General features: G+C 33.1%; 2 protein-coding genes across 8 annotated transcripts in view; one reads left to right on the top strand and one right to left on the bottom strand.

Moving 5' to 3' along the window:
• The window catches only part of LOC111059919, a 29,796-nt gene that overhangs the window by 4,052 nt on the left and 8,097 nt on the right, over nt 1-17,647 (bottom strand). The window contains exon 2 of the mRNA XM_039428050.1: nt 6,911-7,053. The gene's annotated coding sequence lies outside the window, so the exon portion shown is untranslated. The remainder of the gene's footprint in view (nt 1-6,910; nt 7,054-17,647) is intronic.
• The window catches only part of LOC111059918, a 67,162-nt gene that overhangs the window by 47,458 nt on the left and 2,057 nt on the right, over nt 1-17,647 (top strand). For 6 of the 7 annotated variants that reach the window (XM_039428056.1, XM_039428054.1, XM_039428052.1 and 3 more), the window contains 4 exons: nt 5,911-6,094; nt 9,047-9,213; nt 11,518-11,701; nt 14,729-15,927. In XM_039428056.1, coding sequence (XP_039283990.1) covers nt 5,911-6,094; nt 9,047-9,213; nt 11,518-11,691 — 525 coding nt within the window. In that variant the 3' untranslated portion in view covers nt 11,692-11,701; nt 14,729-15,927. Of the gene's footprint in view, nt 1-5,910; nt 6,095-9,046; nt 9,214-11,517; nt 11,702-14,728; nt 15,928-17,647 lie in introns of those variants that run through there. The other variant, XR_005571300.1, reaches the window with a different exon arrangement.

Below are 17,647 nucleotides of genomic sequence, written 5' to 3'. Positions count from 1 at the left end.
GCGTGACATCAAATTTTTCCGGTTTCAAAATCGTATAAATGTTTTCTTATGGTAGCAGATTCAGCTTCAAATTCAAGATGGCTAAGATGAATAGCTAAATTGTTGAGTGCTAGCATTATGAAGGCTGAAAATGATCTCTCTCGAATAGGACAATATTTTATCAGACCTGGAGCTGAATTTGTGCAAACTTAGGGTGGATATCTTATTGGTGGATGATGATTATGATGGTACATGATTTTCATCTGTATGAATAAATAAGATGTCTCTATCCTATGAGTTCAATCTTTTTTATAATACTGTATTATGAACTATGAACAATGCTTCAACCAATTGGCTTCAACCTACTTTGCAGAAAAGTAGGCAAAGAAAGTAGAAAATTTCAAAAAAAAGGTTTGTTACACGTCATATCGGTTAGTGAAACGTTTGGGTGGGAAATGCATTGCATTGGTGTCTAGTGTAGGCCTATCGACCTTCCTGTCGGCCGGCCGGCCAAGTCCATCCAAACAGACCAAGACCTCAAATTTCCATTTACAATACGGACGGACTATTGTGATGATGTAATTGGCATCAGCATATCAATGGAAATGGACGATAACACCATAGGCGACCCGAACCTATCCCTGAACGTCGACATTTGGCTATTTCTATACTACTTATACTATCAGATTGTATTTTTTAAATAAGATATAGAACAGGAGAGACAGTATGTGTTTACTGATACCAATAGTACATGTATACATAGAATCACTCATTTGTGTTTTGTAGGTTTTACTCAATGTATTAATTATTTATAAGTGAACAATCAAAAGGTTACTTTTTATATTTCGTTCAATTCAATTCTTATAGAAAACACTCTCAATTGCAAAATACTGACCTATATAGATTGACCTATATGAGCTATAAAGATTATTCCAATAATTATTCATTCAAAATAGCATAAGCAAAATTCAACTCACTGATTGTTCACCGCTCACTCTACCTAATAACGTTAGGAATTATATCATTAGGATTATGGAAAATAGCATTGTTGTCAGTTAAAACAGGCTAATATCATACTACAAACTCTTAAAAAGAATACAATAGGGCAAGAATTGTTGCTGCATTCGTGTCACTAGAACTATGTAATAGCGGTGATTTTATTATTGACTAAATTATGTGTTTCACTAAACTGCTCATTTGTAATTACTACACATTTAAAAAAGAAACAACATTTTAAAAATATTCATCCCTACAGATTAAAATTCGATTCAAATTTTAGTGAATGCAAGATGTAAAATGATTCCATTAAGACTATTCTAGAACCCTATTCAAAGAAAATGTACAACACACATTAAAAACGTCATATACGGTAATTTATGGGTTTTCCGATTTGCAGTTCATTACCATTGGAGGAAACTCATAAATTAATCAGAGGTCATCAGCTATTTGGCATATGAATAGTCTGATCAGCTATTGTAACAAGAAATAAGATAATTTATTATAAGGTCATAACAATTTTAGAGTATTGACAATTGTTGCAAAGGGCTTAATCTATTAATAGTCTTATTTTCTGTCTTACCAATATTAATTTGCTTGGTTTGCCATACATTTTTCACGTGTAGACTATTCACAAGCATCAATTCCTTTTTCCCAGCTAATATCAGTTTATCAACACAGCATGAGGACAAACAACAAAATTTATTGCATTCACATACAAGGACTTTTTGAGTTATATTCTGGTTTTAAAGTGAATAATCATGAATGATCAAGATAGAAATATTTCTGCACAAATGATTTAGTTTTATACTATACATATATGATAAATTTATTGAATCTATTACATCAGATCAGGCACAAAAATCTCCTCTGATCTCCAAAAAATCACAACTCTCAAATTAAATTTTCTGTCAACAATTTTTTATTCCAATTACGTTTTGGTTGATGATGCCCAAGTTTTCCAATACAATACAAATAAAAATTTCAAACGATATATTGTTAGTTTTACACAGATAATAAATTACAAAAACAACAATTGCTGATTCCAAATACTGATGTCACGAGCAATTTAAAACGTTTTATGAAGTCTGCCGAACCTTTCACCTTCACCAACAATAACAGTTTAATCGATTCCATCTTACTGCGGTTTAGTTTGGAGCACGTCCAGATAACTAAGCTTGAAATCATTTGCAGTCAATCGGATTACGTAATGAGTCCATAAAGTGGACTCATTCACCCAGTAAATCATCAATTATGAGTTCAAAGAATACGAGGTTTCGAGGCAGAGGATGTTCTCGATTGATGGAGTATCAAATTGTTTGACCGGAAGTGAATAATTAGAAAAATATAGTTGATTAATTATAGAGAGTGATTATTCCTATTACTGACTGCACATTTCTTCAATGAATGATTTCTTACTAATGTATTTCAACTATTCTTGATTTCAGCAGGAAACTGGTTGGGAGCAGAATACTAGAAAAATATACTATTATTAAAAACTGGAATTAGAAAAATGTTTGGACAGCAATAGACACTATTTTAAATTGATCAGTCACAACGGAAATGAACTGAGGATGTTCGAAATTGTCTGAATCTTATGTGCTTATACTCTTATCATGCTAATTGAATGATATGAAGCATTTATAAGAGAAATTTATAATGAAAATACACAAATTAAGAATCAAGAATGGAAAGTTTTAATACTTTTCTACACAAAAAGTATAGTATTACGTTAAACATTTTCTGAAGAAGCGATTCACTGAATAATCAGGATGCAATTAGATAAATTCAAATGAAAGTGAGCATAACAATAGATAATCTTGGTAATTAATCATAAGCTAATTGAGCAATTCAAAATAATAATGAGACTTCAACTGAACTAATTGTTGGCTTTGAAAATAATTGTCTGGCTAGTTTATTCTTTTATCTTTAAACTCGTCGCATTTTTTATAATTCTACTGATTTTTCAAATTAATGTTTTTTGGCATTGGGTGCTGTTATTTGTGAGTGAAGTGTAAATTTAAAATCCAAGTTCAGACGTACCGTACATTAATAAGATAAATCAGTATTACAAATACTCAAACTACCGACATTCATTTAGAATTTCTTATTATAGACTACTAAATGATCACATTCAATGACTATGTAAGTTTTTAATTGATCGTGCTCTTTCCCAAAAATTTTTATGTAGAATGAGTATTATATAAATGAACCATCATTATGATATCCAAGACCAAGAGTACTCCATATCCATTCAAAGAATATATAGCCTTGTTTTTTACTAATTGTATTTAGCAAGTTTATATACCTACCTTCAATAATAAAATTCAAGATTCGGTCCAGGAGTTATTTTTTCTAGAGAAACTATAAAAGAGTACCGGTATCTTTCTACCCAGCATAAAATTTAAAACAGTTAACCACTAGATGACTTTTGATTTCTATACGATTATAAGCAAAAAATATTTTCAACATTGACATTTCAACAGATCTCTTTCTCTTGTTTTTTTTTCTATTCACGTTATACTGTTTTAGTAGCATGAAGTTTTCAAGTCATAATATATGGTTAATAAGGTAAATACTGTTTTAATTTGAACTATGAATTACATGAAACTCTGCCTTAACATACGGTAACGCTTCACACTTACATTATAAATATCCTACCAAGAGAGATGTGATACATTTCAAAATAGAACATAAAAAAGAAGAGAGCCAATTGCAAAGTTGTAAATTGCATTTATAGGTTTCGAGAAACATTCAGTAATAATAAAGAATTTTTTGTTTTTCATGACCTGTAATTTTCTCTCGCTTGCTGTAGGCCTACTAGAAGGAAATCAAAGTCAAGTTACGATACAAATGTGATTGTTTGATGGGGGAAAATGATGTCAAATCGTAAATGCTATCTAAATTGATTCCTCCTTCAAATGAAACGATTCAGTAACGATTTGACGACAAGATTTTCTTGATTGCTATTGCTAGGAAATTCTTGGCTAGACTCCAGTTCTTGAAGAATCAACTTTTGAAATTTCACTTTGAACTTTGATTTACCAGTAATTTCACTCATGGATTATTTTAATATCAATGAAAGGATTTGTGAGAAACAGCAGAATTCCTGCTAGTAAGAATTTCAGGAAGTGATTTAGGTTCAAAAATTTAAATTTATTTCAAAAGGAAATTAGCTTGATATCGAAAGGGATGGAGGGAGGTATGTAGTTGATATTAGTGAACATAAAATGATCATGTCGCTAAATGTAATTTTCATGAGTCTTGAACATAATGAGATAACAAACTACTCGGCGATTTCACGAATAGAATTTCTATCGCTGCCTATATAAATATATCGAATAAATTTCTGCATTTAGAGATCTTGAGTCATCATATCACTTTGGAAAATCTACACTAATAAATATAAATTTTCCGTTTTTGTACTGTCAAACATATCCACAAACCTATGTCTTCTAAATGAAATTATTATCTGCATTATATTTGATGTTTCCAGAGTCAATCACTTCATTTATTGAGTATTTATAAATGAAAACTACACTTTCAGTTGACAATTTTTTCCTATGATTCCAATACAAGTATTATCTTCAAGCCTCAAGCAAATACAAATATGATCTTCAAGCCTTAAACAAATACAAATATGTTCTTCAAGCCTTGAAATAATACAAATATGATCTTCAAGACTTAAACAAGTACAAACTGTAAAAATGTTAATGTTTTTTTTTAATAATTCCACAGCAATCATTCTTGAGCAATCAAACATTATAAAGAGATGATTAACGAAGTTTTCTTGCATAAAGCATCCAAAATATAAATAAAAGTAGAAATCCAAGTATCCTTTCATTTTTTATTTATATTCAAGAGTAGCCCTAAAGAAAAAAAAGACAGCATCGAAAATAGTTTGCAGAAATGAGGAACTGCAAAAGTGGACATTCAGCTAGCAGTTGGTGGGCGATACGAGACACATAACAGTGCATAGCATAGCATAGATGGGATGGGATGGGATAGGACAGGAGTCGTGGCGCGGACACATACTTCCGTCTTGTCGAGGGACAGAGCAGAGCAGAGCAGAGCAAAGCAGACCACAATTGGCAGCCTTTTGTGGCCAAATTGGCCCATTGTTGGGCAAATTGGTGCAACCCCTTAGCCTGTTCCGCTAACCTATAATAATTATTACGGCCATTCATGATTTCATTCACGTAGGCTATCTGTTTACACACATCGTATGATTCTCTCAAAGACAGATAATTATTGAGTTAATGCTGAGAAAGTTCTATTATTAATTGACGATTGGAAATAATTAAATACCTTTTTTGTATTAAGGCGCAGAATGCATTTACGCACAGATATGAACAAATTCCTAATGATTTCTTAGCTTTAAATACCTAGGAAATAGCTTAATGTTACATGGCAGGGTGAGTTAAAAGAAAAAATGAAAAAAAAAATTAGAAAGTGTGCAAAATGATCATCACAAACGTGAAAAATTCAATGTTGTGACTTGAATGTTCTAACAGTAAAATATTACTTTCCTGAATTTTATTATTAATAAAATTCAATTATTATTATTATCAATGAAAATTCCCAGAGAGAAATTTTGAGGAAATGTTATACAAATTATCCAATTTGAAAGTGATTCTCGAAATTTCAATGAGATTTTTCATTAGTGGAAAGCTTTCGTCTCAATAGAATCCAACTTGTATAAATAGATCATCATTGCATGAATAATAATTGTAATTCCAGTTATTTATTGCAAAAATACGTGACAGCTTTTGAAGGAATAGGAGATTCTTTGAAGAGTGCTTAGCCCTTGATACTAATACTATGTTAGCACTTTTAGTTGTGCATCCATAAATAATTCTATTTAATTCTGAAGTTTAATGTGATACTAAACAAATATATTTGTATGAGTTTTGAAAAATGAAAAATTCGTTTCAGATAATGGGATACATCCTAGTGTTCTCAACCTTCGCCACCCAGCCGTTAGTGAAGAGCATTGTCTCGCGAATATCGGGTCTTCTGAGGTTGATCACAGTCGATATCTATCTGATACTATCATTCTGTGGCACGGTCAATGTATGGAGAGGAGTGTGGAATCTGCTCAATATCTACTTTCTTCCAGGTGATCAATTGGTTCATAATATTTACACCAGTAAATTACAATCTTAGGTTCAAGTCAATATTCGTTTTACAAAATGTTACAATATTAAACTCACGTTCAGAGAATTTTAACTGCTAGTGATGTGTCTAGATTGAGTTTAATCACTCTAAAGTAAGATTTTAAAATAAAGTAATACAATAACATTACATATTAGTAGGCCTATATGTAATTTTCATTAAAACAAAAAAATGAAATGAGAAAAGTTGGATGAGAAATAATTATCATATTGTATTATAGTGTATATTATAGTTTCCAGAGTAAGATTTTATAAAAAGTTTGTAATTCGAAAATGACTGATTAAGGGAAATTCAGCAACAAGATTGGAAAAATCTTTATAAAGAATGATAAAAAAGAGGAAGAGTCTTTAAAAGGCTTTTAAGAGGATTGCTTCTTGGATATCCAGGAATAGGGGAAAAAGAACGTTTCTACTGCTTCTTTGTAAAAAAATTACATAAATCTCACTCAATAATTTGTGAAAAAAATATTTTTACAAATTATTCTATAAAATATCAAAAATATATAGGTAGGTCTATTATATGAATATATTTTTTTAATTATCCTATTACTTTCTATAGATTATTTATGAAAACATATTTATTATGAATTCTTCTCAAATCCTTTCAACTTGGCCATTTCGTTTAGCAACATGTGAAATTGATCATATTATTCAAAGTTCAATGTCTTCATATCTAACTAAATATAGCGAAAATATAGCTATCTTGAATAGGGCTATTCCATTTCGAAAAATATTTATTGAAACATAATTTTTATACTCACATTTGTCCAGCATAAACTATTCGTTGTATTTTACGACTTGAATATTTCTGTAAATTGGTGAATCATAATGAAGAGTTAATTCAGTCAAGAAGTTCTTCAAACTTCAATTACCGGTATATAAGCTCCAATTTGCCAAATGGTTTCTGTAAGATACAAAACAGGTTTCAAAAATGATGCACAGTAGCTGAAAAATACTTTAATCGCAATCCACGGGTTTATGTGGTTTATGACAGAGAATGGCACTTGGCATGGTCGATTATCTTTGATTTCCATAGTATGAATATTATAATAAAGGCTATAATAAACTGCACTGTCCAGTCTTCATGATAGAAATAAGATATTGATTAATTTAACTGGGAAATTGATTGAAAATAGGAATATCAACTAAAAATTTAGTAATTTGAGGTAACTAAATTATAAGTTATAATTTATTCCCCAATAATGAAAACACTCATTATTGAAACTTTTGTTAAACTAATAAGTAGACGTTTTTCTAAAACAATTTCAATCTATTTCACAAAACTTCAAGTGGTTTTGAAAAACATCAGAATAATAATATTAAAAAAATTCCATTGCATAATTATTCTAAAATAAGAATTTAATGGTATATAACTTTATATGAATGGAACAAAACTACATTTTATTGCATAAAATAGAATATCGGTAAGTAACATTTGCAAATTACAATTTCATTCATAACTACACGTATGAATGAAACTAGATGCTTTTGATATTGATCAATCAATTGATACTAAATTGTAAAATAAGTTGATAAACGATAGCTATATCAAATGGAAGACACTATTATTTAGGAGTATGTTTGTTTGCAGTAAGTTTACAACCCCAAAGTAGGCCTACTTATTTCCTTGCATTTGAATCAATTGTAAAATTTCAGACGGAGAAAGTTAAGTAAGATATATTGGTTTTAATTATTATTAAGATTTATATTAGTTTCAATCATAATTAATAATACTTTGATCTTTAATGCTCTAGGGAGATAAGCCATTTACTTACTATTGGCGAAAAAAAGCCTAGAAAGGAATACACATGTTTTATCACGTGTGATGTTTGACCCCAAATAATTATTATAACTTTCATCTAAAATTCAAGCCTTTCTTTCCACTTTGAACCAATTATTTCTGGTTTGAAGCCAATGAACTTTTTATTATCCAATGTATAACTTTTCTACAGTTTCATAACACTATTTCCGTTGTTTCAATACTTCAGTATTGCATCTATTAAATAAGTATAGAATCTAGCAATCAGAAGGAATTATGCAGCTTATTAGAATATTTTCTCTAATTATCTCCTCTCACTGAATTATCTAAGTAAAAGTCCTACACTCATCAATTTTTTATCATGCTTGAATTCTACTTGGAGTTTTCTTAGATTCATAGCATAATTCCAGCTTATTTTCAAGTTTTACCCAGTGAATTTTAATTGAATTCCCATTGATGAATAATCATTACTTGAAGGCATGATTTCTTAATAAGCCTACATAATTGCTTCAATCTGGGATTGTAATACGCGGTGGAAAACCATTCAAAAAGACACTTACTTCCTGGTAGCGAAGCATGTGGGTAGTGTGGCATTCTTACCTCACTAGAAAACAAAACCCTATTGTGCATCTATATTTTCCAGATTGAAAACCGCTTGTTGAGCATTATTTCAATCTGCGATTGCAATGGAGTCTCATATATTGAAAATAGAATTCTACTAATCTTGTTGTCTTTCGAATACCGCAGAGGTTTTATGTGTTTAGAAGTTCTCTTAAATTTTAAAGCTCAACCATTTGATTGACTGTGATTCAGTCCAAATATTCCAACATTGAGAGCAATACAGACTCAAGACGCATCCGAAATTAGTGGAATTTGCATTATTTATTTTTACTCGCATGGTGACATGAATCACAATGTTGACTGAAAAATATTACTACATAAAGTTAGCTCGAAAATTTTGTTTGGAATAATTTTATGTTGAAAATTAAAGGAAAATTCGAATTTTTTAAATGAGTATTTTATCTATGACGATTACTGGAGCTTACAACTAGAAACATTGGTTTCAAAGCCCTTTTCAATTGCACCGCTTTTAAGGGTGATTCAACTCAAAATAGACAATATTTTTGTTATATTTCAGATAATAAGGTGATGAGCTACTGGGTGACTCACGTGGCGTGTTTTCTTTTCTTGATACTCATCAACTCAAGCAATTCGATTCTGGTGCGAGGAGTCTACATTGATGCAGAAGAGGAGGGAGCACAATGTGTCGACTTCCCTTGCTACTACCTAAGGCTATTCTTCCAGGTAACAAGTGGTCCACTTCTCATTATAATGCCATTAAACTCAAGTCATGCCAGGAATAAATATGAAACCCTGACAAACACAAAGAGTAGAATAAACGAAACTTATTGTTGAGGAATAAGTTAAAGAACATTTCGTACCTACCTACCTACACTCCGAACAAAATAACTTTTGACTTGGACGAATATGCGGCGCAGAGAAATGGAGGGAGTTCAGCCAATTGCTATGATGGATAAAGTCATAGGTAGAAGTGCAATTATTGCCAATTTGTCGATTAGAGTCAGTCGACTGAAGGCTTTCAGAGAGGAAACTCTGTAAGTTCAGCATGAGCGCTTGAATTCTCACTAGAAATTAGAGAATGCTGGCCGGTTCAGAACGGTAACATCACCGCCCTACCTCTATATGCCTTTTCTGCTGCACATGTCCCTCCAAAAGTAAGAAGTAATTTTGTACATAATTATTATTTAACGAAAATCCTAAATAAATGCTGTAAATCACCCGAAGACTTCTGCTACTGCAGACATTGACAACAGGGTTAACAGCTAGATGGAAATTCGATGAGAACTACTATCCAAAAATTAGTTGCCAGCCCGGGAATCGAACCCGGTACCTCCCAATTGCCAGTCAGGAATGCTTACCCTTACACCAAACTGACAATCTCTGGATAGCAGCGCTCATTTTATACGAAGCCATAGCGGCCAACCAGTTACAGATGGAATTAAATAGATGGATTTTCGTTAAATAATAATTATATATTAATTAGCATTTGAATAAATGCATTCTCTATTTAATTCCATCTGTAATTTTGTACAGATTATAATTTGACCTTCAAGCATAATGGGGAAGGCAGATGGCAGATGGATCGCAACCTTCTTCTAAAATGTTCTGAATCATCAATTTGCTATTTGTGTATACCGTAATAAAATAAATCAATTGGAATTGATATTTATATGCATATTTAAATTAATTATTCACCTGTTGTCCCTATAAATGGAGAAATAATAATTGTTGGACCGCAAAGATTTCCAATATGTGATGCAGGACTCTTTATAAATCATCAAACAGGTTTTCCCATCCTGCATACACTAATTGAACAGATTTGGAATTCTATAACTAGACCTTCTATTGAATTAGTATCGAAATTATTGTGCAACTCATGATAATTGGAAACACATTTTCCATTATCTAAAAATATATTGTTTTTTCTATAAATATAACTATGAGACTGTCCAAGCCATCAACAAGAAATTTCCACTCTGAGCTTACCAATTTCATTATATTAAAATGCTCAAACTGCTAATTTCATCAACTTTGTAGCAAAACTATTGTGAATAATATGACTCATTTGCAAACACTTCTCCCCGTTGATCCCTTGAAGAGGACAGAGTGAACTACCCTTTTCTATTCATAATATATAAATATTATACGGCAGTCGATAGATGAATAATTATAGACCAAATAGATACTCAATTTATATTGTATGGTAGTCGATAGGTGAATAACTAGTAGTTCTGTGAACAGTAGACCTCGCGCAGTTATAACGACGTCCCAAACCATAAGCACATCCACGCTGAAACACTAACTATTTATTTGATCAGATCATGCTTACACAAGATTTAATTATCATATAACGCTCTCCGGAATTTAGCGCGAGAAAACCAGAAGACATCTAGGCGCCCAGACGAGCTATTATAAGTTCTTTGCATCCTATTTAATAGTGCATAAAAATTGCATTCAATGAGGCATGCAATTTATAGTCTACACAGCTGTTAATTTTTTTACCAAGTTACATTGAGATATTGAATTGCATGCGTCATGGCAACTCGACAGCTGATTTATGATGAATAATTCTATAGTCTGATTTTCACTCTAATATTGACGTATGAAAGAGGCTCCTTTTTCCTTTTATATTATCCTTGAAATGCAAAATTTCCAAAAACCTTGTATATACGTCGACGCGCAATTTAAAAAGGAACATACCTGTCAAATTTCATGAATATCTATTACCGCGTTTCGCCGTAAATGCGCAACATATAAACAAATAAACATTTAAACATTCAAACATTTAAACATTAAGAGAAATGCCAAACCGTCGACTTGAATCTTAGACCTCACTTCGCTCGGTCAATTATATAATTACAGACCAAATAGATACTCAATTTATATATTGTACGGTAGTCGATAGGTGAATAATTATATAATTATAGACCAAATAGATACTCAATTTATATATTTTACGGTAGTCGATAGGTGAATAATTATATAATTTCAAACCTAATAGATGCTCAATTTTCGTTCTAATTTCAGACGAGAAGGAGAAAAAAGTTACTTAGACAGATGCAGAAGCGACAAGTAGCGGCGCTGGTGAGACGGAAAAGTGAAGGAGACGGCCTGCCCGCACCGCAAGAGGGGCCTACCAACTACCAGTCCCGGCCGAGGCCTTCACTACACATACCAGCCGATCCGGCCAATGTCGTCTAAAACCCACCAGGTACCTACAAAAAACAATACCTGGTTCCTATTAAAACCTCTCACAATATTTATATCTATCTCATATATCGCTTGCAAGTTTGATTCGATTCATAACATGATTTAATTACAATACCCGCTCAATTATACGATGATCGCTCGAGAAACGCCTTTAGACTACAACCACATAGGACAGCTTTTCATTAAAAAACCCAATTCATATGAGCAAGAAAATTCTAAACACCACATATCTCCACATATCATAGTTATCTATGGTCAATAGAAACAACTTAAGAAAAGAATTGACTGGTTAATGAACATGTGCTTTAATAGTTTATGTGAGTTCTTCGATAGTGGATAAATAAAGTTATGGTAGATGACTGACTGATTGATTTCAACTGTATATTATGAACTGTTAAATAATTTCAATGTTAATTTAATGTTTTTATCTTCATTCGATATACTGTATTTGTATTCAATTTTTATTTGTTTTTTCTGTATTGGCTATTGTCAAACAATATGATATATTGTTTTGTACAATGCATACTTTGTTCAATTGTTTAATGTATATACTAGCAGGGCCGGCGAACTTTGTACCGCCAAATAGTTAATGCATCTCATGAAAAACTTTAGCTGGATGCACACCTGAGAAGGCGCGATGCGGCATTTTGCATCCAGGTGCTTCTTGCTTATTGGTTTGAATAAGGACTCATAAACAATGAATAGGACATGGCGTGGAACGGTGTGATAAGGCAATCTCCATAAAATCAACACTTTGTATCACCAAGCCACGCCTCCTGCGTGTTTAGCCTTAGCTTAATCTGATGCAAAATTGAAAAATCTGGTGTGGCACACTCACACAACATTCCTTGCCGTTATGAAAATTGATCACCAGACACTAGTGTTCCCGCGCATCACAAGTCTACTAATTGAAAGATCTGAGCCAGCTGGTGACAGGACAATAACACTGGTGACACACGAAGTCTGCTATCTCTTCATAGTGAATGATTTAATAGAATCAACAGTTGCCAATTATTTTAGGTGAAAATGTTATTGAACATTAATTGTAGAGATTCTCATGCTCAATCTTTACCACTCATTTTTTTTTTGTTTGAATTGTATCTGAAGCCTGATAATTGGGAATCTAAAATCAAACTTTGCATGGATGGGGCGGAGCTCCTGAAATTTTTACAGATATTAGACTTGTGGCAATTCATAGAGCTTATCAATGACTATTATAGGTGTGAGGGGCCGAAGCCCAAAATTCCCGGATACAGGAGCCGACTCCTGTATCCACCTTCCACCCCTGCAGTATACAGGCCTGAAGGCCTCTCCTGCAGAACTTGCAACTCTCCCGCGCGTGCGAGCTGCTTCTGAAAACTCAGGCCGCAGTGATAGTATGATCAGCACTGAGTTAGCGTGGCACTATGATATAAGTATCATAGCACCACTCACTGTCCTCGGCCTGTCACCAGCATTGTTTCCAGTGCCAGGGGCAGACCGAAATTTTCCGCCTAGTGTTAGTCCTCCTACTTCGGTCTACTGGTGCTACGAGGGCACCACTTCTAAGGGTTACTGTGGCTATTTATGAATAAAAATTTTATTACGATATCTAGTCTTGTTCTTCCTCAATTCTTTAGTCAATTTAGCCCCAGATGCATAAGCATCAACAATAAGTCAGTCAGTCAGTCAATTAGAGATTTTGATTTTGTAGTTTTTCTCACTATTATAGGTATAAATTTGATCAAAATCGTTGGAGCCGTTTTCGAGAAAATCACGAAAAACCCGGTTTTTGACAACATTTTCGCCATTTCAGCCGCCATCTTGAATTCCATTTGATCGAAATTGTTCGTGCCGGATCCTTATATTGTAAGGACCTTAAGTTCCAAATTTCAAGTTATTCCGTTAATTGAGAGATGAGATATCGTACACACACACACACACACACACACGCACACGCACACGCACATACAGACCAATACCCAAAAACCACTTTTTGGACTCAGGGAACCTTGAAACGTATAGAAATTAAGAAATTGGGGTACCTTAATTTTTTTCGGAAAGCAATACTTTCCTTACCTATGGTAATAGGGCAAGGAAAGTAAAAACAGATATACCGACGGCTGTAGGATGACGCAATGCTTATAACAGCTGATTTTTATTTCTGTGTGTGGCCAGCTCACAAATCTTCTCTCATAAGGATTACATGGAAACTTTGAAGGATCGTAGGAAAGAGTCCTGAAGTCGGATTATAAATTTGATAAGCCATAAACCTGGTCCTGAACATAACGAGCAAAACTAAAAAAAATATCAAATTCGGTACACACGTGAAAAAGTTATTGAATGTCAAAATTTGAGGCTCGATTTTCATTTATATAGGCCTAGATTATTAAATATTATTGTAATAATAAAATAAAGATCCTAGAGCACTTTAATTAAATGAAGATCCTGGAGCTCCTTAGCTGAGGATTGCAACTTTTAGAATACGAAAGTTTTGTTTATCACTACTACTGTTTTATTCAATACTGATTTTGTTATCATTCCATCCAATTAGGTATCAACACTCCCCACTACCTAGTAGGTGTCAAGAAGTACAGAATGTGGATTTTTTATGAATAACACTATTATTTCAAAAAGTTAATGAATACATTGCTAATTAGTGTAGATGGGATTGAACTCATTGAGAGTAACTTTTTAATTTGAAAAATTTAGATTTAAATTATTATTTTTCATGAATACTCATTACTGGACCACAGAACATCTGGAAAATGATACTATACATGTATTGTTAAAATAGAATAGCTAAGTAGCTAGCATAAACTATTTTGCGATAAACTAAAATACTTTTATTGCAATCAACAAAAATTCGATACCTTACTATATTGTGGTTTGTCTAGTTACTTAATTATCAACATTCAATAAGAAAATAAGTAGGCCTATCTGTAAGTTATATATAATACGAAAATTAAAAAAATTATTTTTGAATAAAGTAAGTATTGATCATGAGAATGACCGAATTAGCCATTAATAGTATCATTATTGTTTTCAGATGCGCTGAAAGTGGCTCAAGTGACAACTGGCGGGACGCTCAAGTTCCCTCCAGTCTTCCACTGGATTTGCGTCATCAGCTGGAGTTCAAAAGTTCAACGCATCTCCTCACCGACACAAACTGAGCAATTCCAAGTTTCAAAACAAAATAAAGGGTTCAAGCGGAGACCCAAGTATTAACTGTGATCCGGTGATTTAAAAAACTCACCAAATACATTAATAACTAATATTACCATGGAAAGGTTCTATGTACCTAGTGTAAATGAAGGTTTAGTGATGTTTATTGATTTATTATGCTTTAAGATTGAACACTACTAGTCATTGCTAATACAATGGCTAACAAATCAATAGGTAGAAGAGTCAATCGAATCAAAATTAAAATTAATTTAGTATTATTAATGTTATCACCCTAGACAGCAGTCAAATAAAGAGGCCTTCATTTCATAAAAGACAAAATTAGTTCAAAATATACATAATTAAAAAAAATAGTCCTATGAATAGAAACATTAGATTACGTCACCATTCATGTTGTTTATTATAATTTTGGGATGAATCATGTTTCAGCCAATTAAACCTTCAATGAAGTTAATTCAATACATGCCTAATTAATCTCAGTTATATGATATGTCATTCCTGAGATTCACCAATGAATTGTTGAAATTTCAACAATTTCCTGACCTCCCAAGATGACTTCAAATAACCTAATGGAAAGAATCGATCCCTATCATATCACGATTAACATATATTCTACCAATTCCAGTTCAAAACTCTTAGAGACCACCCGAAATATTTCAAAGGAGAATGTTAACATTTATATTAAACAAATTGAGAACATAAGATGACATATTCGTCCTTTTTGGCAGAATAGACATTTCAAATCGGATTTAGGTATAAGGAAGTGCTGAAAATGTCACTTGCTGACAGTTCAAGATTTATAAGCAAGAGTTTTCAAAACATAGATTTTATACTCTGGTAATCGCAAATATTCTATTAAACGATATCGCAAATATTTTCTTGTAATGGCGAATACATGAATTATTTTTCCCTTTCTTGGCATAAAAAGATTGAACGCGAATTTCAGTCATTCGCAGACGCGTAGTTTGTGAAAAGTTAGATGCAGCTGTTTATTTATGCTTGTAGTCAACAGCTCTGAAGCCAACTACAGAAATAGAACGCGATATGTCACAACCTATCGAAGGCAAAATCTGTTGAAGATTCCATTGAACACTATTTAATGCTACAATAGAGTAGGGGAAGACAGGGAGGGTTGACCCAGTTTTCATTAATTCTCAATTTTCTTCGTACAAAATAGTATTATTACTCTTATCAGGCATGGAAAATATACCTTAGTACTTAAGGTATGATATAGCATGGTCATACTTACTTTCCAAAACTTCAATTTACTAAGAATAGATATGATTGAGAGCTGTGTTTTATGGGTCAACGCTCCCCACATTAGGGAGGTTTGACCCACCATATGGGAGGTTTGACCCAATTATGGGAGGCTTGACCCAGGGCAATAATTATTCACATTATATGGAAGAACAGATGGATTTTTGTATAAATCAAAACAATAATGTATTTTTCAATAATTGAGATTATAATATGTACATATATTTACAAAAAAATCAAAATGAAATTAAAATCAACTAGCATTTCTCTATTTATATTTCAAAAGATTTCAGCGCAAATTCATTTTAGAAAAGTCCAAATTGAAATGTATTTTTGAAGATAGTCTTTCAGAACCCTTCACTGCTACTGGATCTGGAAGTTTAATCACATCTTGGAAATGAATAAAACTCTCATCTACAACATTGGGGAATACAAAATAATACGAATTAGCTCTGTAGCGCCGCATGAATCTAATTTTGCACTCCATCTCATCCTCATTAACTTCTAAAACTCTACCTATATAATGGAGGAGAGTGGTTTTTGTTGCAAACCTAACTATTACAAAGTCATCTTTATTGATGGTGGCCACTCCCCAGGATTCAAAATTGAAACTGCGTTGCACTTCATTAGGTTCTTCTTCAATGGATTCCTCTTCAATTTGTTGCACTGTTGTCATAGTTTCACTTCTTTTTTGTTTTTTTGCCGCACTGAAAATGTTTTTTTTAACCATTCTCCTCTTTTGCCGCTCTTCATATTCGTTGGTGATTGACTCTTTTACCGGTGTGCTAGTCAAAATTCGACTTTTTACTCTTTGTCGACCTAGAGCTCTTTTTCGTTCCTGGGCTTTTGGAAAAGGGCGAACATCTTCTGGCGAGATGCCAGCACATTTAGGGATGCTGAGGACTGCGGATGACTGTCTGGTGGTAGAGGCAGATGGAGCTGGAGGGGACTGTCTTGTGCTCAATAGAGAGTTTGCAGAAGATGAGGGTTGATTGATGCTGAGGACTGCAGATGACTGTCTGGGGGTAGAGGCAGATGGAGCTGGAGGGGACTGTCTTGTGCTTAATAGAGAGTTTGCTGAAGATGAGGGTTGATTGATTTCTGGATTTGGACGGTCAGTTACAAAAGATGAAAGAAATTCACTAGAATCAAATATTTTTGAGTCAAAAGGCCATATGCCAGTGCACCTGAATCCACTAGAAATGTTGGTAGGTATGAATGCTCTTGGGAAGGCAGCACCAACTAGATTTGGAATTGTATATATGTCTATGGTTTTTCCCGGATTAGTTGTCATAAAATCCTCAGCTGCACGATTGTAGGCAGCCTTGAAAGGACCAAACACAGACCGGTCAAGCGGTTGCAACTTGTGGCTGGTGTGTGGAGGCAATGAAACCAGTGTTATTCCATTGTCTTTACATTTTTGCAATCCAATGGGACTTATATGGGACTCGTGGTTGTCTAGGACTACAAGCACTGGATTTGTAGGTGAGCACTTCACATTTTTTATGAAGTGATCCAGATAATGATT

Source organism: Nilaparvata lugens, chromosome 5 (genome assembly GCF_014356525.2).
Source record: "Nilaparvata lugens isolate BPH chromosome 5, ASM1435652v1, whole genome shotgun sequence".
Lineage (NCBI taxonomy): Eukaryota > Metazoa > Arthropoda > Insecta > Hemiptera > Delphacidae > Nilaparvata > Nilaparvata lugens.
The sequence above is the reverse complement of the archived record's forward strand: the minus strand, read 5'-3'. Positions and strand labels throughout refer to the sequence as shown.